This window comes from Lathamus discolor, chromosome 5 (assembly GCF_037157495.1).
Source record: "Lathamus discolor isolate bLatDis1 chromosome 5, bLatDis1.hap1, whole genome shotgun sequence".
Lineage (NCBI taxonomy): Eukaryota > Metazoa > Chordata > Aves > Psittaciformes > Psittacidae > Lathamus > Lathamus discolor.
In genome coordinates this window covers 6,867,627-6,891,614 of record NC_088888.1, presented here as the reverse complement: position 1 = coordinate 6,891,614, position 23,988 = coordinate 6,867,627, and the positions used below count along the sequence as shown (strand labels likewise).

Sequence of the window (23,988 nt, the reverse complement as noted above, 5' to 3'; positions counted from 1 at the left end):
AGAATCTGAGACTGGTTTGGGTTGGAAGGGACCTTCAAGCCCATCCAGTTCCAACCCCTGCCATGGGCAGGGACACCTTCCACTAGAGCAGGTTGCTCCAAACCCATCCAACCTGGCCTTGAACACTGCCAGGGATGGGGCAGCCACAGCTTCTCTGGGCACCCTGTGCCAGCGCCTCAGCATCCTCACAGGGAAGAATTTCGAATCCTTTTCAGTTTCTCCTGACTGCAAGGAAATTTCTAAGCAGTAACCACTGGCTGCCCTTTATGCAAGCATGTGGGGCTCCCACTCAAGCATTTGGGGTTCCCACTCTCCAGGGTTTAGTTCAGCCTCCAGCTCCCAGATACCTCCAGCAGGAGAAAGAGAATTCTCTGGGATGACTTTCAGGGCTGTATTTATACAGTCCTGTGGGTCAGCTTTCACACCAGGATCTCTGTGACAAAACGATCCACTGGTCCCCTAGCCAGCAGTGGCCACTTGTGTTGGGAGTGCAACCCAAGCAAGGCAGAAAGTCCTTTCTTTTATCTCTGATAGCAAAGACATGCCAGTGAAAGCATTAATGGGTCCCCCTTGGCTTTGTTGGTGCTGATGATGCTGATGTTGGATCACCACAAGGGAACATTACATGGCTTTATATTTGTGATTTACATAGATTACATTGCAGAGGTTTACAGTCTACTATATGCATTTGCTGCTGTTTTGGGAGCTGTAAAGAATAAAATCATGTAATAAAGAGCCTTCTGGTCGTGACATAAAATTCAGCATAATACATATTATTATCTCTGCCTGTGCCAGCCCTTCCTTCTTGCTCTTGCCTATGTTTTCAGTGTGTGGCAGTGCTATCAGTGCCTGAATGCCAGCTAGGACTCCTTGCTGCTGTATAGCAGAGCAGAGGAAAAGCCTGTAGAAGAACTGAACACGGAGAAATGCAGGAGCACTTCAAGTATGTGAAAGGCAAGTGCAGACAAGGAGGGAATTAGCTCTTCTCCACATCCACTCCAGGATGGCTAAAACCCTCAGTCCTACGTTGCAGTGAGGTTGGTCTGGGTTCAGGTTTAGGAAAAGCTTTCTAGAGGTAAAGAGGGGAAATGCAATACCACTTGACCTCAGCAGAGACCAGTGCAGATGAATGGTCAGGGATGGCTTTTATAAGCAGAGTTTAAGATTTCTACAAGCTTATAATTGGTTTTGCTAAAATCCTCTCTTATGACAGCTGGATACACACTGGAACTGACTTATTAACATGCCTCTGCTCGCTGCTCTGTGACCAATTTCAGTCACAGTAGTGTTTAATCTTACACATCAGCAATCTATCTCAATCTGGAGCTAGTTTGCTGGGTACTTGATAGCTGATGCCCTTCCCGTACTAGCCTGTTTCCCAGTCTTGGAGTGGGTGACTACTTGCTCTCCTGTCAAGATTGCTGCTCACCTTTGTTCGAAAGCATAATGCCAGCACGCTTTCAAGGTAGATAGGACTGAAAAGCAGCTCGTTTCTTCAAGGAGCAAGGTAGAGTTTGCAGGGAAGGCCTGGTGTCAGTTTCCTTCCGCCATTAGTTTTTCCATCACCTGGAGCAAAAAAAAAAAAAATCATTTCCCACCCTGAGAGCTCTTTCCGGACTTCAAAAATCTGCCTTTGGGTAAAATTCCAGGTTTGAACTTTCGATGCTTTTCATGAAGAGATGGGAAAGAGGTGGGTCTGATGGTTAAAAATCAACCTGGAGACCTTGCCTTACGAGGCGACAGCTCTCCATTTGCCATTAAAAAGTGTATTGAAGACTCTAAGGTTTAGTTTTCAACTTCTGTGCTCTGTTCCTGTGTCATGAAACGGATCAGGACTCCAGGCTGGCTCCTTCTGAATTCTTCTTGGTATCTGTGAGTTGCTTTTGTGCCATTACTCAGTCAGACCCCGCTTTTGGGTTTGGCGTTCATCTTTGCATGATACTCACTTCCTCCTCCAGGTTTTGTGTCCCTTGCTTGGCGAAGGTAATCTCACCAAACCGACAGGAGAGCTCTGTTATGTTTGTAACTTGCTCATGTTTGCTTTTTCTGGCATCATCTAGAAACAGTACATACTGTACTATTTTGGTGGCTTTCCTGGATGGTGAGCTAACTGCTTTTGCAGGATTGCTGAGTTCAAGCCTGTGTATTTTTGGAGTAACATTTACTCATTTGGTGCGTTATTGTATTAACCCCCTAGATTCTGAAAATGAAAGGTAGTTTCCTCTAGCAGGAGGAAAACTGTTATGTGGGTTTCTTAATATTCAGTAAACCCATCGTGAATGACTAAGAACAGTTATCAATTCACACCAGCAAGCTGTGCTGATATATTTATGGCCATCTAAAGTGGTTTTGCCAGCTAGTCCAAAAGAAGTGTTTGCTTTCCTTTTTAGCTCCCTACAAAATAGAGTTTAACGACAAAAAAAAACCTGCTTTGGTGAGAATGCACTAGGCACAGCAAAACAAAAGAAAACCCACGTTTGCAGTTAAAAGTCTATATGTTTCCACACAGAATTGCTCTCCTTTATATTCATGCTCTTGAGTGTTGGTAGGACTCCCTGCAGGAGCATCCTGGCACTTCCTGTCCATGGCGCATCATGGTGAAGATGCAGTCCCAGTGAGGACACAGGTCCTCAGGTAAAGGAGGGACACTGGGCAGGCGAAGTGCAGTTGCCTTGGAGCAGCATTGCAGCAGAGCATTGGAACTGAAGTATTTTCCCTTCCTCAGCGCTATTTTACACATCCCCAGGAAAACCTTCACGGAGAGCAGTCAGTGTGCTGTCAAATTCCATCTACAGGCAAACAGACATAAAACACATTGAGAGAGAGAAAACTCCCAGCCAGGCCCTGCTGTTCGCTTCTGTAAATCTAAGATTCTGCCTTGCAAGTTTACTGGTGAAGAAAGGGCTATGACAAATTCCCCCTCAGGGATCGGTATTTCTGGGCTCTTGGGGCTGACAGCTATTTCCTCCATTGCAACTTATCTGTCTGCTTCCAACAGGACCACTTTCAGTGAGCACTCCACAAGCAGCCACAGCGATTTTCATCCCTCTCTTCTGCAAATCCTGCATTCTGCACATCCCCCTCTCGACATGCACGTCCTCTTCACCCAGATCAGGCAGCAAGCAGCTGCTCTGGCAGCACCCCTATCTGGAACATTGCTTGATATTACAGTAGGCAGCTATGTTTATTTATAGTGACTACATGAGCCAGGCTGATGGTTCTGCTGAGATCTTCACAGCAAAAAGAACTGAACAAAGCAACAAAGGGATCTGAGATCTCTGCATCACTCCTGTTCCATGGCAACCTGCCTTGAAGACTAGAGGGTGGGTTAGGCAAAATAGCATGATGTCCTTGCCTTGCCTTTTTACGCTTCCCAGGGCATCAGTTGTTTCCTTCTGCTGGAGATCAGGTGTAGGGGAGCCTTGTGTCGCTTGTTGTGTCTCTTCTTTCCTGTTAAACAAGCTCTCATTTTTTCCTGGTTCAGGCTTGCTGAGGCAGAGCAGTGCTGCTGATGGAGTAAGCACTGATCTCCAGCATTTTTGTATCTCAAAGCGCAGTCTCTCCTCCAAGCCTGGCAGCATTAGAGATGAGATTTCCAAGGATTCAGATCATAGACTCAGACTGGTTTGTGTTGGAAGGGACCTTAAAGCTCATCCAGTTCCAACCCTCTGCCATGGGTAGGGACATCTTCCACTAGACCAGCTTATTTCAAGCCCCATCCAGCCTGGCCTTGAACACTGCCAGGGATGGGGCAGCCACAGCTTCCTTGAGCAATTTCCACTCATTTATGCTCAACCACCAGCCACAGCTGGTGGTGGTCTGAGGGACCCAAGGCTGTTCTTGCTTATGCTGCGTGACCTGAGATCTTGCTTTCCCCTCCCTGTGTTCACTGCACTCTGAGGTGACCGATGCAAAGGATAGATGCTGCCCTTCGAGGCAAGAGCCCTGACGATGTGCGCTGGTGTCCTTGCAGGAAGGGGAAGGTGTGGGGAAGAGCTGGTGTCTCAGATGCGGCTGCTCCCTGTGTGTGCTCCCAGCAGGAGCGTGTTGCTGTTGGGAGTGTGTCATTCTCCTGGTGGGCGGGTGTAAAAAAACTGATTCGGAAAGTTTCAAAGGAAGCTTAACAACAGTGAGAGGAGCTGCAGCAGCTCCGTGCAAATAGCCCGGGCCCATTTGCAAAACACGAATGCCTCCTCCGCTCCATAGGGATCAGCTGACAGCGGCAGGAAAGCTGTAATTTCTTCCCCAAAAACAAGAATGGTCCTCACTCATAACTTGATCCAAGGGATTTTGAGCTCTTTTGAGGATGGCATCTGATTTACAGTGATTTTCTTTACATCAGGTATTATGGAATCCCAGACTGGTTTGGGTTGGAAGGGCCCTTAAAGCTCACCCAGTTCCAATCCCCTGCCACAGGCAGGGACACCTTCCACTAGACCAGGTTGCTCCAAGCCCTGTCCAACCTGGCCTTGAACACTGCCAGGGATGGGGCAGCCACAGCTTCTCTGGGCACTATAAAATATACACAGATGTGGGTTCAAGCCCATCATCCAATGCAGTAACTACCACCCACCCACCATATTAACTCATCCATCTGATTTCAGAAGTAGAACTCCTGGCAATAAACAAAATACTCTGCTTTCCTACATCAGGATATCATCCTTGATTCCTAGCCTATGCATCCCTGAATTTCCTTGGAGGACCTCCACATGATTTTGGTTTACAGACAAATGTCCTGGATCCTCAGGCTTGCTCCACATGGGCAGGCTGTGCTGGTGAAGCATGACTTTTGAGCCCTGCTTTCTCTGATGGAAAGGCCGACTTGCTGAGAGAGGAGGAGGCATGCATCTTCCAAGAATGCCACTTTATATTCCCCGGCAATCCTGTGGCACCAGAAATGATGGCATTACTGAGGTAATTTAGCATTATTTTTAATAGCAGGAACATTGAAAGCTGGCAGAATGTGTGTCCTTAGACCCTGGGGAACCCTTCCAAGAGCTTTCTTGCTTGCTCACCTACACTCTTGTAGCATCCCTCTGCCGCCTAGTGAGCAGTTAACAGTCATTTTGCAAATATTCAGCTGAGCTGCTGACTGGGGTTAAACCACCACATGTATTGAAATACCTGGTATTAGAGGCCATATACTGGCAGTTCAATATGTTTCAATAAACTATTGTGCAGATGCTTTTTCCGAGTCTATCCCCATCCATCAATATGTGGAAAATGATGTTTTGCCACTCAGCTTTAGGATGGCAGCACTGAGAGGGGAGCTGCTTTTCTTACAGAAGTTTTCCCTGCTTAACTGAAATCTCATTATAAGCACACAGACTTGCACTGACGCAGGATGTGAACATGGATGTTTTATTCACGGCACATTACAGTGCACATGGCTTGAAAATTAGCTGTAATTGTCTCACTAAGCCTGCCTCACCTTCCACCTGCCACTGGGTGTGCAATTGGTCTCCTGCGTTTGCGTCCCAAAGAAACCAAGCTTTGCATCAGACATGGATAACCACAGGGCTTGCTTCCAAATAGCTCCTGCCCTTGGAAGTTCAGGCATGAACTCCTTTCTGGCTTCCTTGTAGCGTAATTAAGCTGATGGCTATTGCTAGGAAGTGCTCCAAGGAGGGTGAATCATTCTAGTTTGCAGAGTACCCAGTGCAAGAGGGACAGGGAAGCCAGTGGAGGGGACCCTGAGCCATAAAGGTCACTTCTGTCACCTACCTCTTTTGGGTTTGCACATCTTCATGCCTTTGTTTGCTTGGATTTCAATAATTTCAGCAATCATAGAATGGTTTGGCAATTTTCTGTAGCTGTTACATTCCCTTTTAAATATGTATTTGTTTTCTAAGTAAGTGCTAACAGGACCTCATGGCACATAGGCTCATGAGATGTATTTCAGCTTCTACACTTTGCAGTAGGCATCACTCCACATTGCTTCTCATCCTTGGCAATGCCACAAGCACGTTGCATCTCATCTGCCTGTACAGCACAGGAAAAGGGCTCCCTGGGACTCAGTAGGAGGTGTTCATGCAAACACATCAGGTACCTCGCATCCCAGCCAGCTTCCCATGTTCCCCCAGTCATCTCTGTTCTTTGGAAACACTGAAAACTTCAGTGTTTTTATTGGAAATTGCAAACACAACAGTAAATCACAGTAAAATGTTAATGGAAGTAAAGAAAGAAGTTGGGAGTGAGAGATGCTATCCTTTAGGTGAATGTCCTTTTGACATGAGGAGGTTGATACCCTGTTGGAATAGCCTTTCCACCAAGGCTCAATTATGGATAAGCTTTGCATTGCCCTTGCTACTATAAAAGGAAAGCACTTCTTCAGTAAAAGGGGAAAATTGAGCACTACTCTCGAATTACTCTTGTAATTGAATCAGTCTGCCTTTGCAGTTGCTGAAATAGGAAATCCAGTGTTAGAAAGGAGCAGCTGAACTGAAGAAGGAAGAAATTAGCATTAAAGCTGAAGACCAAAGGCATTCTCATCCACATATAATCCTGGACTGTAGGAAGTCACACACAAACAGCTTCAAGAGGCTTATCATTTCCTATGTGCGCTCAGCCAGCTTCCCTCTGCCACCCCAGCCAGATTAAACCATGATTCTCCAGTGTGAAGCTGGAAGATGTGCCCTGGCACTAGCACCCCAATGTTTTGGAAAGGCCATGGAAATAATTTAAGGATCTCCAAAAGCACTAGGAATCTGAAAGGAGAGAGTAAGGTAACCTCAAACTGCTGTAGACATCCTTTTCATTACTTTCCTTACAATGGGCAAGGGCCTGAACCTTAGTTCTCTATCACATGAAGTTAAAGGCAAGATGTTTTTTAAAGAGCACTGAAGTGACTCAGCCCAATTGCTGCAACAGCAGCAATGGCAACTGAAACGAGATTGCTGTCATGACCTGCTGCCTTGCTTCAAGCCACATCCTTGCAAATAATACATCTATTCTTTCCCCCTAGTGAAGGGCTCATTTGAAAGGGGACTCACTCCAGGCTGTGACACCGCTTCTTTTATTGGTAGTACTGGTGTTTTTCTTTCTGTGGAGCCATGTCACTGCCTGTTTCTCAGCTCACACAGTGGTGACAGTCAGAGAAGTGCCCACCTAGATGTGCCAGAAAGCAGCTGCCCCGCTTTGGTACATATGTGGAGTGAAAGCTGCACTCATCACCCAGTGAACAGCTTCGTGATGTACCTCTGGTGACAGCAGAAGACATTACTGTAGGAACCTTGATCTGTCATGCCCATCGCTACATCCGTGGCCCTGTCTGGAGCTAAGCTCCCTGTCTGCACTTCCAGGAGCATGGAGAGCGCTTCCCTCAGTCCTTTGCGCTCCATTGAAGAGAACCTCCAGGTCTGTCTTTCCCACGAGGAGAATATATTGCCCTCCCAGGAGAAGAAACAGCGTAAATGTTGTTCACAGCCTCCCGTGGACAGCTCGGCAGCTCCAACAGCTAGGTGGGCAGCTAGGTACCACAGAACTCGAGTGGGGAGGTCTGCTGGGTCTGAGCCGAGACACAGGGCTGGGGGAGAGACCAGGTTCCCTTCCTTGCAAAGATGTGCCCCAAAGCATGATGCTGAGCTCCTGTATCCAGCTCCACTGTGCAGGGAAACCACATTTGCTTGGCCTTGTGCTGTTTTCTAGTGGAGGAGAAAAGTGTGGACAATTGACAGTGTCACAAGGATGTGTATGTGTGCTAATGTCTGTGTATGCTTTACTGCCAACAGCACTTGTCCAGGACAAGGATCCCTATTGTGCTAGGTGCTCTGCAGATCAAAGCTAACACCTTGGAAATGATAAAAGAAAGGCATAAGCCTGTCCTCAAGGGCTTACAGCTTAGACAGAGCAAGAGAGAGACACACAGGGAGCAGGAGGAGGCGGGGGGAGTGCTGGTCACCAAGGCAGACAGCTGCCTCAGACTTCTGCCTGCATAGCTACCATAGACTCATTTAGCACTGAGCAAATAATGAAAACGGTTGTTCATGAATATTTTAGTAGATATTTTCATGGTACATTTCAGTCATGAAGCACGTATTAACCCAGTGGGGCAGAGAGTTGAAAGAGAGAAAAGGGGGAGGAGAGCAGGCAAGCTCTGGAATAATTCATTATCAAATCCCCACACATACAAATTACTTCCTGCTGAAAACTTCTGATTGACAAATGCAACAGAGATACCAGACCAGGGCAGGCTTTGTGCTTCACTGGCATGACCCTCCTTTTATAGCTCCACCATCGTATGATGGAAGATGTTTAAGCGCCCACAGGGTTTATATCTCTGCATCCCGACTTTCACCCTGCTCACTTGCTACCACCTCTGGACGCGGTCCATTCTCTCCCACATCATTTGGTGCAAAACCCTTGTTGCATAACTCGGGTGGGACTGTTACTCCTCCTCTGCCCTCTCCAAGTGGTGAGAGTCACTCTGAGCAAGTTCTGAGGACTTGGTCGCCAGGGACAGACCAGATCTCTGTCACTACTCTGCTCTTACTCAGGGCAGGTTTTACAACAGTTTGGCATCGCCTGCCCCTTCTGTCTGACCCCAGCTGGCTGAGCTCTTGGGAAAACCCTGGCACAACCAATTCAAGATAAAGTGGTCCATGAGGTGCCAGGGCGCACTGGTTCCTCCTAGGCTGCCTTAGGCTGAGGTGAGCCCATTATCTCAGCCTGTGATGCAGGACAGGCTTGTAGCAATCTCACTGTGATGGATTAGTCCTGGACACAAGATAGCCAAACTAAAGGGACTTACATGTGAAAGTGATTTTCTCCATAGCAGCTGCCATCCTGCCAGATGCAGCGTTCTTCCCTGTGAGGGTGCTGAGGCGCTGGCACAGGGTGCCCAGAGAAGCTGTGGCTGCCCCATCCCTGGCAGTGTTCAAGGCCAGGTTGGACACAGGGGCTTGGAGCAACCTGCTCTAGTGGAAGGTGTCCCTGCCCGTGGCAGGGGCAGGGGTTGGAACTGGATGAGCTTTAAGGTCCCTTCCAACCCAAACCATTCTATGAGTCTGTGGTTCTATGTCCAGGGTAGCACACTCTGCTCTCAGTATTTAAAGGGAAGGGACTGGAGAGCAAGAAGCAAAAGTCGTTTCAGATCAGAAGGACCCTGGTCTGACTCCTGAGATTCACATTTCACAGAGGGAGTCCTCTGCTGAACCAGGGCATCCTACAGAGGCTTTTATCCCTCTTCATAGAAAAGAGTGTGCCCTACAGGTTGCATCTTCCCACCGTGAATGTGTTTGTGCAGTCCCCACCTCCTGCAGGATGTGCAGACAGGGACACACACACAAACACTCCTCCCTCCTGCTGACAGGGACCTGGCCTCTGTGGCAGCCACTGTTCAGGTTTGACCCTCCTGCTGCTAGACAAGCCAACTGGCTGGAGAGAGGAACTTTGATTTCCACCTCTCATTGCTTTTGGCAGACACAGCAAGGCCAATTAAATCACGGGCAGCAAGATGTTTGTTATATATATGCAACAGAATAAAGGAGAGGAAAAGCAAAGAAGCAACCTTCATGCTCTCATTTGCCCACTTTGGAATAATTTGATATTAAAAAACTTGGCCAGGTTGTTAATGACCCCTCAGAGCCACTAAGAAGGATCCTTATTAGCAATCTCTGCCCTCCCTGTTGGACAATGAGGACTTATGTTTGTTTGCTAATGGGTTTCCAGTGAGGAAGAGCCCTACCCCTGTGGAGCAGTTTGTTAAAGGGAGAAGAGACCTTTGGGATGGCCTCTTCCTTCCACCAGTTATCATCAAAGCAGCAAATATTCTGACTGGGGCTCCCATGAATCAAAAATAAAATGGTCCCAAGATGCCAGTGTAAGAACTGCTGCAGCTCTACTCCATCCTGCTCCTTTCTCTTAGTATGGCAATAGGCGATTTGGGGAGCAAACCTGCAGCCAGACAATATTATAAGGTGGTTACTGTAGGCATTAGTAAGATGCTGGAGGAAGAAAGAGTAGCAAAGCTAGGCAATCCTTGAGGATGCACATCTCAAGCCAATTTAGTTTCTTCCTGAGGGCAAGAGTAGGAGCTGACTCGGGCACCATGAAGGCACATTAGCAGGACGTTCTTGCCATTGTGGAGGTGAAACCAACAGCTCTGTGCTGCAAGACCTGGAGGGGTCCCTCACTGTGCTGCTTAAGGCACTGCGGGTATAAGGTCTCTCTGCTTTCTATGATGCCAGCAGACAGACTGGGTTGGGAAAGGCTCTGTTTAGTGCTCAGGCAGGTGACTTACTCCTCAGCAACAGCTTTCCAGGAGGGCTACCCTGATCTATCACCACCTCTGTACCCCGTTCACTGGGCAACAGGAGGATGAGCAAAGCCTTTCCAGCTCACTCCAGCTGCTGCTGGGCTCCTTCCAGCTGCCCACCCCTGGCAAGGTAGTGCTGCTGCCTGGATGTCTTCTATACACCCACAGCCCAGCTCTGCAGAGAGCTCTGCTCCTGCTGGTGTGGAGATAGCATCCACATAACACAAAAGCAGGGCTGCTGCCTGGGTAGAAGAAAGAGAGGGTGAACAGGGAGCAGAGGGGCAACAAGGGGAGCAGAAATGAGTAACATGAGATCAAAGGGTAAGAAATCTACAGGGCAAGAGCAAGGACTGAGATAAAGCCCTGGGATGGAATCCCCACGCATCAAGCCCCGCACCACTGAATCACAGGAGCCTGGGAGTACTGCAGTGGTAGGAGGGAGGACTTTTGTACATGAGAGATTAGGGGCTAGTATCTGCTGGCATGACAGCACGGTGATGTGATGTGTTATTGCTGGAGAACATGGAGTTCTTGTCTTGCAGACGCTGAGTCATAGTAAAGACAGAGCAGTCATTTCAGGGTGTTGACAGCTTAATACAAGGTTAGACCTTCCATCTCCATGCCAACAGCAATGGTGACAAATACATATCAATTGTTCCAGGTCAGCTGATGAACTTTCCCCATAATGAAAAATGAGATCTTGTTGAGTCCTCCTCTACTGAGAACGGAGTTGAATGAAGAGATGAGCATGACTCTGGTTTCTTCAGCCTGTGCAGAGGTGTATCCTGGCATTAGTAGATGCTGGTGGGTGTCTGGGTAGGATGCCTGTCTCACAGCACAGTTTTTTCTTCTCTTTTTTCATTCTTTTCCCATCCAAGCACAGTTTTGGGGCTAGGCAAGGAGGATGGGGAACATCATCTTTGTACTGCGGAGATCACCCCATTTAATGCGGCTTCCAGCTCTCCCCAACAGTACAAGCAGCCTAGCCAGGAACACTTTCCTTGGTCTCTCCCTTTTAGTCTAGGTGCTTTCCAAGGTACCAACAGCAGCTTCAGGTCTGCATCCAGCAGCAGGCACAAAATGCCCCATAGAGCATCCCTTCTCAGGAAGGTGACTGCTCCACAGGAGTTTGTTCACTTGAGGCCATCGCAACCCAAACAAGAGGAGTCTTCCTCAGAAGGGGTCATATTTCTGAGGAGGCAACATGTCAATTACTGAAAAGCGATTAAAAATTGAATGCATAATGACCAATGTTGGAGCCAAATGGGAATTTATGCGCCAAACTGCAGTTGCTTTGTCAATACTGTGTGTGCAGATATATAGATACGTATATAAATATGTATATAGCATGGTTTCAGAAAACAGGTTGTTTTGAGACATTTCTTCTCTCAGGAGGCTTTCGAAAACCCATATCAATACCTTTCCAAGTAGAACAAAACTAATCTCTTCTTCATTTGGAACAAAGTTTTTAATCTGAAAGGTGTAGTTTTTGCTTATATAGAGATAAAAACCAAACCGAAACACAAAGGAAAGCTCGAAAGCAACATGAAATATTTCAAAGCTGCCTCTATAAACTCCTTAAATTAACCTCCATTATTTAAAACTAATCTGATAGCACAGGTTTGTGTTCAGCATAGTTTTTTCCACTCTCTTTTGCCCTTGGTCTGAAAGAAACGTCTCTTCCCGTGCTCAGTCAATCTTGGATACAGTTTGAGTTGTTTAAAAGGTATAAGATCTCCTTCTTGTTGTCCTCTAGAGCTTTTAAAACCTTCCTCCTGAGTTTCTATCTTCTGGAATGTCACAGTCATGTTTTTCATGGGACTTTGGTCAGTATCTTTTTGCCATGTAAATATAGGACCTATTGTAACAGCAGTGGTGACATCTTAAAAACCGGAGGAAAGAAGAGAAATAGAAAGCAAATGAGTAGATTTAGTTTTGAAAGATGTGGTCTATCGGAAAGGCAAAAGCCCTCTATCTTATTCCCATGCTTGTTACCAGCTCAGAATTTTCTGATAAAAATGGGAACAGAAACACTAGCAGAAAGCTGAAGGATTTCACAGTGCTTTTTGTGTACTACAATTGGGAATAAACAGGGTGGTTTTGCTCAAAATGTGGTACTTTAGTTCTTAGACTAAATAAAGTTAACAAAATCCACAGTGCTTTGTTAAATAAATACAGGAATGGCATATTAGCATAATGGATTAACTGAGCACATCACCCTGCGTTATAAACCAGCAATGTTGAGTCCTCCTAGGAACAGATGAATATTCCAACCCAATAACCCATGTCCAGAGGTGGCATAAGCAGATAGGAAGAAAGGATTTGAAGAGCAGAGTAAGCATAGACGTCTATAATACTTCCATGATGTTGTTCCCAAATAATATCCATGATCTATTCATCGGTAAAATGTCAATGATGAACTCAGAAATACAGATTCTAATAGAATATCTCCTTTGAGACATACGCATGTGTATGGACATGAACCCATGCGCAAGTCCGTCTGGGCATATGTAAGTCAGTGTGTGTAAAACGGGCTTCATCACATGCCACCTGTCTCAAGTTTTCTCCTCTTCCATCACAAAGTGGCAACATCTGCTGAAGGGCTAGAAGCAAAGAGGAGGGGGAGAAATTATCTTCTCTACCATAAACATCCTAAATTCTTGTATATGCCCGGAAAACAGAGCTGCCGTTGTATCGCGGGCTGAGGTCTCATCCTCTCAAGTGCAATCAAATGAACTGCTGTTGCTGTGGAGCTTGTCTAAAAACATTCTGCTCATTCAGGCCTTTTATGCCTGCTGTTCTCATTATTATGCTCTTGTTTTTCCAAGTGTCGAAATCTCACTCGGACATTTATAGTTTTATCTGCACTTGAATGCACAATCAGACGCCACAGGCAGCACCAGCCTGGGGCTGAGTCACGTCTTCGCCTCCGTTGGATTTCAAATTCCAGCAGAAAACATTGATACCAAAATGATGCAATGACTGAAACCCAGATGTTATGAGAGTTGATAATGCAGAAGAGGCAAACTCATGCTGGTCTCTATTTACTCCCTCTTCTCCACACTCACACTTTCTTCCCCTGAGCCTTTCATGGGTTTCCAGGGATAAATATTGTCCCCATTACATCCCCTCCCACCAAAACGGCATCGTTTGATTTGGTGGCAGTGGAGATCCTGTTAGTCAGGCCACTTGTCTTCACCTGCCTCCTATCCAGGAGCTTGGTAGGGTTTTGTCAAGGCTGGAAGTTCATGTGCTGCTGCAGGGCAAAGGTGGTGATGCTCACAGAGAAGGGAATACCACATGGAGGGCTGGGTGCAGAAAGGTTGGGTTAAACCTCACATGGACTTCCAGTGCAAAGCAAGAGACTAGTCCAGACACAGGGTGGTCACCAGCCTGTCCCTTCTCATTGCCTTCACACTGGTAGCTTTTCCTGCCTCCACTGTGATGAGCCTGTTGTTGTTTCTCTGCCTTTACTTACCAGCCATGGTAAAGAAGGGGCTGAAGCAGGTCACAGGGGCTGCTGATGGAAGCAGTGTCCGCTGCTATGCACTCACACTGCACAGTGCTATACTCTGGCCACAAGCCTGTTTACTAGAATGAGGATCCATTGTTGAAAGGAAGCCTTCAGGGGGAGGTTTTCACACTGGATTTTGTTTCATCACTCTGAGATGCAGCAGAGCACTTAGGACATCTGGCAGAAGCCTCGAGCAAAGCAGCAGCAGCTGCATATGCCAGTTTATCCCCTCTCCGTGTGTTAATGAAACCCCAGTGACATCCCTGTATCATCCTTTTCTCACTGCTTCACAAGTACTCACAGATCTCAGCATTGCCCCAGAGGAAGTTCCACGTAGGCTAAGCATTTACTGCCTCACTGTCCTTATCAGCCACCCCAACTAGATCTCAGTGCTACCATATAATCAGAGAGCAGGGTATGGTCAAGATCTTGTGCTTTTATCTTCTAAATGCTCAGGGTGGGATTGACCCCTTACTGAAAGACATCAATCCTGAGCAACTTATCTAGCGTCTACCTATCACCACTGGAGTGTGGATGGGAATTTCCTGAAGGTGATCCAGCAATTGATTTTGGACACTGCAGCCTGAAGGCTGGGTTGGATGCCTTCCTTTGAAGAGGAAAAGAAGTGTAAGTGGTAAAGTCCAGCATCAAGCCTAAGAGGTTTGTGTTTGTTTTGAAGTGCCTGCACTTCACTGTGACGCCTGCTCCCCACTGTTTCCACAGTGAGCTCCAGACAGAGAATGTCTGCTTGAGACTCATGTCCATTTCCTGGACCAACATCCCAGCAGAAATGATGGAAACCTCCAGAGGAGCTCTTTGGTACCTGAAAGGCCAGTTGCCACAGGCTGAAGCTTCTGTTATACGATAGGCATAATGTAATGCAAATGCCTGACACAGCAAAGAACCGTTTGTCATCTGTGTAATTCACCAGTTCACTCTGTGGAGCTGTTTGATGAGAATCCCTAGTCCTCCTGATTCTTTCCTGAAACTCTCCTGCTATATCCCAGCCCCTGTGCTGGGTGTCTGCCAGCCCCATGTTTTCCACTGCTGACTCTTTGCTGTCATTCATGGTCCAGAGGCAGATCCTGACTTCACCCTTCCCCATCTGTATCTTTAGCAAAGTCTCTGGAGTCTTTTTCTCACCGTCAATGAAAGTGAAGTGATGCGAGCCTGAAGGTGCAAGATACTGCCCAGAAACTGGAGATCAGCAGAAGCTGGGCAAATTAAAAGCAGTCACCAGAGCTTTTGAGTAGAAGACAGGAGAAGATACGGGACCAGAAGCGTTTTCTGTACGAGTTACTCCTCATTCTGTGGCAATTTCTGCATGCCACTCATAGAATTAAGACCCAAGGTCCGGCCAGTGTCTTCATGGAGCCCTTGCATCCCTGCTCCCCTCCGGCCATTCCTTCACCATGAAACGAAAAGAAGTCCTCCCATCACCTCACCAAAGGGGTCAGGATACCCCATTCTCCTCCTACATGGAGCCACTCTGCTCTCCCACCTCAGGGCAATGAGGCAGGATTAATAATTGTGATCAATGTGTTTCTTGTTTCCAGATACAGTGTACCAGAAGGTATTTTGTGAGTGTGATATATGAGTCACTGCGGGATGCAGCAGAATTTTCTGGCCTTGCAGCTATGGAGGTACAGTATTCATCTTCTCCCAGCCCATAAAACATGCAGCCCAGGGACATGATGAATATGTTTTGCAGAAGCTCAAGTGGAAACTCCAGGGAAGTACCTTGAAAGTGTTTCTAAACAACAAGACATTCATTTTGTTAGTTATACAAAGCAAGACAAACCTTCCAGACCTCCTTACTCCTCCTTCCCCTGCCCCTCCTCACTTTCCTGGCTGACTTCCAAGGTCTCTAAAGAGAGGATTGATTGAGGGCTGGCATTTTCTCAAGCCCCTGTTTTTAGCTTTGGAGTACCCAGCTTTAATCTCAACCCGTGCCAGTATCTAGCAAATTGATCAGGAAGTCATATCTGGGCATCCAGAGGACACAGACCAAGGGAAAACCAAGGGGCAGGGGGTTTGGGAGCCAAGCACTTTGCAAGAAGTGTCTCATCTTCTGGCTGTGCAGTGAGGGAACTTGTCCGGTGCCACGCGATGAATTATCCCCCACTCATAATTCATCCCATGTCTTGCACTTGTCCCCTGATCTGTTTATCAAACCTGTTGGTCCTGCTGCTGCCCAAAGACTGTATTAAATTGGTTCATCAATCATCTGGCTGCCAGCCACAGTCTTGCCAGAGAAAGGAAGAAGCGAATGAATGGAAGTACCGTAAAACTCCTGAGATAACATCATTTTGATTAGGAAAAGTGCTTACTTCTGCAGCCACTTTTAAGGCTGTTAGAATAGCTGTTTGTATTCCCTAATAGTTAATTTAAAGCACTTAGTTTGAAGAGGCTGTAGTGAATCAAGCCCTTTGTTAGTAGGGCATTTGGATCTCCATTCTTCCGCCAGTCCCGGCTGCATCAATCATGATGGACTAGTTAATACCAGGTAGGATTCAGCCCAGTAACATTCATAGCTGGGGCTTTGCTTGTCAGGGCAAAGAAGTAATAAAAAGCCAGTATTGCTTTAGTGAGCCCAGAGCTGAGCCTGTGAAGAGGAACTCACAGAAATCCATTTCCAGGATGGATAGGGATGCCAGATGAGCACACAAGACATTTCTTGTTCTCATATCCCACATGGGGTTTTGCTACAGCACAGGCATCCCTGGCATGGAAGCCCCAGAGTGTCACTTCTCTGTGTCAGGCATCGAATGGACTGGATAATAGAATCACGGAATGATTTGGTTTGGGTTGGAAGGGACCTTAAAGATCGTTCAGTTCCATCCCCCTGTCACGGGGGTTACCAAAACCAAGGGATTTCTTCAACGTGCACAGGGACACCAAAGACCTGATCCCCGTTTAAAAAAGCCCAAACAAGCCAAGAAAAAACATTTATTAGTTGCCAGATGTTAACCTATTAAAACCGGCCTCAGTTGCATTTTGTGTAGCAACTGTTTTCCAGATCTGTTTAGCTTAAACCTGCAGAAATGCTTCAATTTGCATATAGCGACTCTGGGCGATAATGGGAAGGTTTTGCTAATTAGGGTATAGCAACAAAGCATTTTCTTAATGATAAGCAAGTCCTTCCAGACGAGTCTGACACTGATGGAGGGGGACTTCTGCATGGATGATTTCTCCATCACAATGGAAACCTTTCTGAATGGAATAAAGGAGGAATATAAGATTGTCCTTCTCATGTGCCCTTACCAATGCACTCTACATTCAGAATTTGATGTAGGACAGATTTGATTTTGCCAAGTCACAAAACATGCATTGGGTTAAAGGGAAAAACCCCACATTCAGATTAGGTACTTTGTTGGAAACTAGGACTTCAGTGAAAGCCTGGGCCTGTTCCCCAAGCAGAAGATATTCACCATAGGTCTAATCCTTTCACAAATGTCATCAGAGAGCTCATCAAGAATAAAAGCTGTTCTCTGTGAACAGGTATGTCTCTAGGTTGAAGATCCTATAGGAAAAAACGGTCTATTACTGCTTGACAAATCAGCCTTCTGAATCCCTTTGGGTCGCTCATCATTTTGGGAAGATCTGACCTCTTTTATTGAATCCAATCAAGGCATACTGTCAAGTTTTCAGATTATTTGACATTTTGGTTAATGGCTCCTTTTCCCTTTGAGTTTCCATCTGTTTTTCAGCGAAAAAATGCTGTTTTGAAACCGCACAAAGTTTCATTTCCAAGAGGTCAACCCAAAATGTTGCCGAATTTTTCATAGCGTAACGTGACATTTCAGAAATGTCACATCGAAATGTTCCAACATTTTCAAAGTTTCCCTCCATTTTGAGGTGTGAAACCGTTTACCACACTCTGTCCAAAAGCCCAAATAGCTTCAGTGCAGTGCATTTACCTTCATCTGACAAATCCAGCCTAACTGCAGTGTATAGAAGCGTCTCTGCTCAAGCCTTTTATTAATGCTGCAATGGCCAGCAGATGCTTGGAGAGCTGAACGACCAAGTCATTATAAAGCTTTCTCTGCTTTCCTTGGCATAACTTTTAAGCCGCTCTAACAAATACATCCATGATGCCTAAAGCTCCTGGGGTTTTTGTGGGAAGGGCTCTTTTTGAGTGTTCGGAGGTCCCAGACAAGAAGCTCATGAAATCCATGGTCACTGACTGGTCATCCTTTGCAAAGTGAGTACCCAGCTAAACTAGAGGACATGGCAGTAGGTGTATAAATACTTGGGAGGTGTTTAGATGTTGCTGTTTTGACATTATCATTTTCCCCCTGCCTGCAGCCTAGTCTATCTCTCTTCCAATACGTATTGCTTGACATGGTTTCTGCCTGAAACATTTATAAGGCATTATGCTTAAAAAATTAGGTTGATGAATGAGAAGAGACGGTTCTCCTAATAAAGTCATTGATAGAAAGGCCAGAAGCCTTTTTTTCAACATGAAAGCTTGTCATTTGGCTGCTGTAAATTGCTCTAAGTAGCAAGATAGCAAAATAAAAGACATAAATAGAGCAATAGGTGACACTGAAGCAGAAAATGTCCCAGCACATCGAGCATTTGTGGGGAAATACAATTAAAGTATTATGAATTCCTCACTCATTGTTGCAAGGGAACAGGGACTGTCTCAGAACTTACGGAGCTCATATGCTTCTACAAGACATTTCTGGTAAGTGACAGATGTGTTACTGCCCGCTGGGTGACCTTGCTGATATCACACCATCGTCTACAAAAAGGACATCCTCTTTTCATCATGTTGCGAGGCTGAGGCCCCCTGAAATGGCATTATGTGGTCTTGGCAATGGGTAGATCAGTCTTGTCCAATTTTAGCTTGCCTTTTCCTGTTTTGAGCAGGGGGTTTGCTTTTGTCCTGGAGGCATAAGGAAGGATGTGTTAGAAGAACCAGTATTTGAATAGTTCTGAAACTCCAGATGCAGCTTTGTGCAGTGGCCATCCCGTTGATGTCAGTGTGGCTGTGGGATCATCACAGGAGACATCCATCAGTGAGGAAGTGACTCTTTCTGTGTTCGTTATTGACAGCTGTACTAAGAGATATAATAACTGTGAGGTTTGTTGTGCTCAAGCCAAAAAGCCTGACAAACTACTTTGGGAGCTCCAGATGATCAGATTGAATTCAAGGCACCTGCTTGGGTACCAAAGCTACATAGAAGTTGTGATACAATTGCCAGAGCTTTGGATCAGTCTTCTGAGCTACTGGCAACCATGGCAAGAGATGCAAAAGCCACTTCAAAAAACACCATCAAAATGGAAACTCCTCTTTCCTAAGCTTGTGTGTCAACCCTCTGATGATCAAGGGAACTGCCCTGCTTGTATAAGTGTTCATCTGAATTAAGGCTAAAAGAGTGTCTACTAGCTCTGGTTTCCTAGCTGTTTGTCCTGCACTAAAGCTCAAGCCTAAGGTGGATGCAAGGGAACTGATGGTGTCTGGCCTTACTATGGGAGTGAAGCTAAGCCAGTTATTCCACCTACTCAGTGTGCTTAAAAGCACTGCAGTGGAAGGGAAAATTCAGCCTCTCTTGTCCTTCTCCAGGTAAGAGCAGACCAACCATTTCAGCCAACATAGAAGAGTGGTTTTGTGCAAGTGGCACTTCTATAGGGCTTTTCCTTTGTTACTTTTCCCAGCCAGGCTGGAATCCAGCCACATCAGAGAATCATAGAATCATAGAATAGTCAGGGTTGGAAAGGACCTCGAGATAATCCAGTTCCAACCCCCCTGCCATGGGCCGGGACACCTCACACTAAACCATCCCACACAAGGCTCTGTCCAACCTGGCCTTGAACACTGCCAGGGATGGAGCATTCACAACTTCCCTGGGCAACCCATTCCAGTGCCTCACCAAAAGAGGATTGTAGCTGTGTCTGGAAGTGACACGGCAGATCCTTGGCTCACAGCCTGTATGTCCACATTCTCATGGGAGGCTGAGCCATCGCAGCAGTCATCATGATGCATGGTATTAAATCCTAGGGTACGTTTAAGCTTAAAGGCACTTAAAAGTACCACTTGAGATGCCATTGGTTCAGTAATCATCCTAACTGTGCAAATAACCTCATTCAGCTGAACAAGTACCTGATCTCCAACCAGTTCACTGTCATATCCCGGGACCATGTTTCAGCCAAGAAATGAGCATCACATCTTCATTTCCAGGGGAAACAAGTAAATACGTTGCATTGTTGTTGTTGTGTATCTTGCAGACAAACAAAGCAGTAGCCAAGGGGGACTTCCACCATGCAAGCTCCAGCTCCCGGCGAGCGCTCTTCCTGGCTGTCCTGTCCATCACAATCGGAACTGGCATCTACGTTGGGGTGGCCGTGGCTCTTATTGCCTATTTGTCCAAAACCAATCATTTATGAGCCTCAGGAAAGGGGGAGAACCAGCCACCCGGCGCCTGCACTGCAGAACCCCCCCAGCAGATCAGACTGCATGACTTTCCACAAAGATGAAGAGACAAACACCTTCCGGGGGCAGGTACAGGATAACGTGGGCTTGTGCATTATTGTAGGGTGGGAAGCTGGCTGGGGGGATAGTTCCGCAGTCTGTGATGCACAAGTCTTGCTTCTCTTCGTGACCCCCCGTACAAGAGAAAACAGAAGGAAAGAGAGAAAGAAAGAAAGAAAGAAAGAAAAGGAAAAGAAAGAAAAAAAGGAAAAAGGAAAAGGAAGTTGGGGGAGGTGTGGAGAGGGGTGTTTGCCTTTTCCTTCTTTGCTATATGGTGTTTACAAGCAGCTGGCAAACTGAGCTGTTCTCTCAATACCTTTTCGGGGACCTGAACTTTGTAGCCAGCATGAGCTTGTGCTTGGTTTGCTTGTTAAGCACTGCACTGAGAGCTGGGAAAGCCTGGACGGTGGCTGGCAGTGTAACAACAGGAAGAAGAATATGTTCTCTTTTGTTTTGAACACAGGACTTACTTGCCTAAGAGTGAAGCAGAGACCTCAGCGTAGAATGGCATTGCCTACTCTTCTTGTGTGGGTAGGTTTCCATGGAAGGAGAAAAGGAAATAAAAAAAAGTATTCTTTTCTTTCCTTTCCTTGTTTTTGGATTAAGATGTGACCCACAGGCCCACCCAGTGCAGAACAGCTGAGGTTGCTGCATGACTTGGCTCCGCAGACTGAGGGTGAAGTCGAAGTAGCATGAGATCCATTGTAAAACGAATTCCTCCATCCGGTCATATCGTGATAACGGCACATTCCTGTGGCATATTGCTCACCTGGGTCGCTCCGTCTTACCATGGAGACCTGCGTAGCAGTGCAAGAAACCGGGGCGGGGGGGTGGGGGGGGTGGGGAGGAATGCAAACTGAAATGCTAATAAATTACAAATCACGGTAAAGCATGGGAACTAACCAGGGGAAGGGACGCTTCATGCATTTCTGGGGTCCTGCTCGCACATGGAGCAGTGAAGGAGACCACTCAGATCACAAGCTCACAGCTCGTCCGTGGACCAGGGACACAACATAGCCACGGAGAGACAAGGTTGTCCCTCGATAAGCAGCGCAATGGTACGCTGTAAGGAAACTGAGCACTGTCCTTACTCCGCTGACTGAAACGGTACAATTATTTGCTTCCCCACAATCAACCTTTTATTTATTTCTTTTTTGTCTTACAGATGTACTATTTCATCCCACCAAGGGTGTATCAGCATAAATATATGTGTATCTCCATATACATATATACAGAGAGAGAAGCTGATCAAAACAATAAGCATTTTATTATTCGCTGCCTTGTGTTTTACAAACATTTCTTTACCCAAGAGTGTCTCAAAGACCTTTATTTTCCAACTCTGTATTGTGTGTCAGCTTTGCTCTGGGGCAGGATTTTTCTCCTGTTTTGGGGTTGGCATAATTTTGGGTTTAATTTGACTTTTTTCTTTTAATTTTAGGGGGGAGGAGGACAAACACATCCAAAACTATTTTTCTGCTAGTTATACAGTTTATTAAAATACATGGTACGCAGCTGCTGATGCTCCGTGTGACACTTTCTTTGGATGGATGTGAAGCATTAGACTTGAATGAAACCTCAGTACCCCAAGTTCAGCTACATGGAGAAGTATCCGTATGGAGCATCCCATACTGTACCTGGACCCAAAGACCTGTTGCAGTCACTGGCAGTTTTTAGCATTGATTTGTTGGGCTTCAGACTAAGCCTGGAGACTAGCAATGTAGTACTGCTAGTCATCTAGGGAGACTGAGATGTGACATCAGGCAGGAGTTCTTCCCTGTGAGGGTGCTGAGGCCCTGGCACAGGGTGCCCAGAGAAGCCATGGCTGCCCCATCCCTGGCAGTGTTCAAGGCCAGGTTGGACACAGGGGCTTGGAGCAACCTGCTCTAGTGGAAGGTGTCCCTGCCTATGGCAGGGGTTGGAACTGGATGAGCTTTAAGGTCCCTTCCAACCCAAACCAGTCTGTGGTTCTGTGATTCCTAGAATAAATGTGCCATGAACTTCCTATTGTGTGTTCAGGCAAATTTGACATCTGCCTTACCCGGATGACATTGGTGTTTCTGAGTAATGCCACAGTGTACATACCTGTATGAACCAGGAAATCACAGTCAGACAGAGAGATCTTCATAAATTGCTATAGCAGTTAGTCCTGCTGTTTCGAGCCGTACCATTCAAGAGTGGCTATGAAAAGCTGTAAGAAATTATTGAGCTAAAACACTCATTATTCATTGTTGGCTGCTTGTTGCTGATGGTTGCTCTTTGTTTGTAACTTCTCCTTTGGGAAAGGAAGGGTTGTGTAACCCTTCATGGACATTGTGTAACCAGGGAGGAGACACAGGGATGCTGCATCTACTGTGAATGGTGAATTGGAAGAAGTAAGGAGGAAGTACTGACAGGTAAAGATAGACCCTTGAAAGCTTCCTTATCTACAGATGGACACCAAGAAAATGCCTGTGGGTGCTTTCCTTTTTCAAAGCAGCTTTTTGAAAGTGAGTTGGTGTACCTATCATTCTAGCTTGAACTTAGCCCTTAAACCTACCTGTTATTCAGAAGCCATTGCTGCTTATGTGCTCTCTCCACGCTAAAGGTTACTTTATTTTTAATGAGCATCACTTTTGGGGTAGCAGAGTGCTCTGCCCTCCAGTGTTTGCACACAGGGAGATGCTGTTTAGTTTCCTGGCATCACAGAGAGAATAGAGAGAATCAGCTGGGTTGGAAAAGACCTTTAACATCATCAAGTCCAAAAGTCAGTCTGTCTCTCAGAGGCTACAACTGCCTCGCTACTTCCCTCACAGCAGTGTGCGCTCGCAGCCCAGAAAGCCAACCGTATCCTGGGCTGCATCAAAAGGAGCGTGACCAGCAGGTCGAGGGAGGTGATCCTGCCCCTCTACTTGGCTCTTCTGAGACCTCACCTGGAGCATTGTGTGCAGTTCTGGTGTCCTCAACATAAAAAGGACATGGAACTGCTGGAACAAGTCCAGAGGAGGCCACGAGGATGATCAGGGGACTGGAGCACCTCCCGTATGAAGACAGGCTGAGGAAGTTGGGGCTGTTCAGCCTGGAGAAGAGAAGGCTGCGTGGGGACCTCATAGCAGCCTTCCAGTACCTGAAGGGGGCCTATAGGGATGCTGGGGAGGGACTCTTTGTTAGGAACTGTAGTGAGAGGACAAGGGGTAACGGGTTCAAACTTAAACAGGGGAAGTTTAAATTGGATATAAGGAGGAAATTCTTTCCTGTTAGGGTGGTGAGGCACTGGAATGGGTTGCCCAGGGGGGTTGTGAGTGCTCCATCCCTGGCGGTGTTCAAGGCCAGGTTGGACGAAGCCTTGGGTGGGATGGTTTAGTGTGAGGTGTCCCTGCCCATGGCAGGGGGGCTGGAACTAGATGATCTTGAGGTCCTTTCCAACCCTAACTATTCTATGATTCTATGATAAGTGAGACTTTCTAAACAGGTCTCACCCAGGAGACCTGAGACTCCTCAATCAGGAAATGTCAAAGAAGCGGCACTGACATCTTTACCAATGACAAACTGTAGTGAGAGCTAAGATCTACTATGAGGAAAAATACCAAACCGTGAAGTCCAGGGTCAGAAGGCTCCAGCTTAATCGTTGGATGTAGGATGCCATTGTGGATTAACCTCAAAAGGTACATGACGAGTGCTGGAGACTCACTGATAGGGAAGAAAAAAACCCTCTTTGTGAATGTCTCAGAGCTCGGGAGAACAGAGAGATGCTCAGCAAATAAT

At 46.5% G+C, this 23,988-nt stretch overlaps 1 protein-coding gene across 7 annotated transcripts in view; it reads left to right on the top strand.

Annotated features, from left to right (window-relative positions):
• The window catches only part of SYNDIG1 (synapse differentiation inducing 1), a 59,434-nt gene extending 37,508 nt beyond the window's left edge, over positions 1–21,926 (top strand). For 2 of the 7 annotated variants that reach the window (XM_065679583.1, XM_065679582.1), the window contains exons 4-5: positions 15,326–15,412; positions 20,004–21,056. In XM_065679583.1, the coding sequence (XP_065535655.1) occupies positions 15,326–15,412; positions 20,004–20,162 (246 nt within the window). In that variant the 3' untranslated portion in view covers positions 20,163–21,056. Of the gene's footprint in view, positions 1–15,325; positions 15,413–20,003; positions 21,057–21,412 lie in introns of those variants that run through there. The other 5 variants (XM_065679585.1, XM_065679584.1, XR_010612822.1 and 2 more) reach the window with 4 other exon arrangements.
• Positions 21,927–23,988: the final 2,062 nt, after the last annotated feature.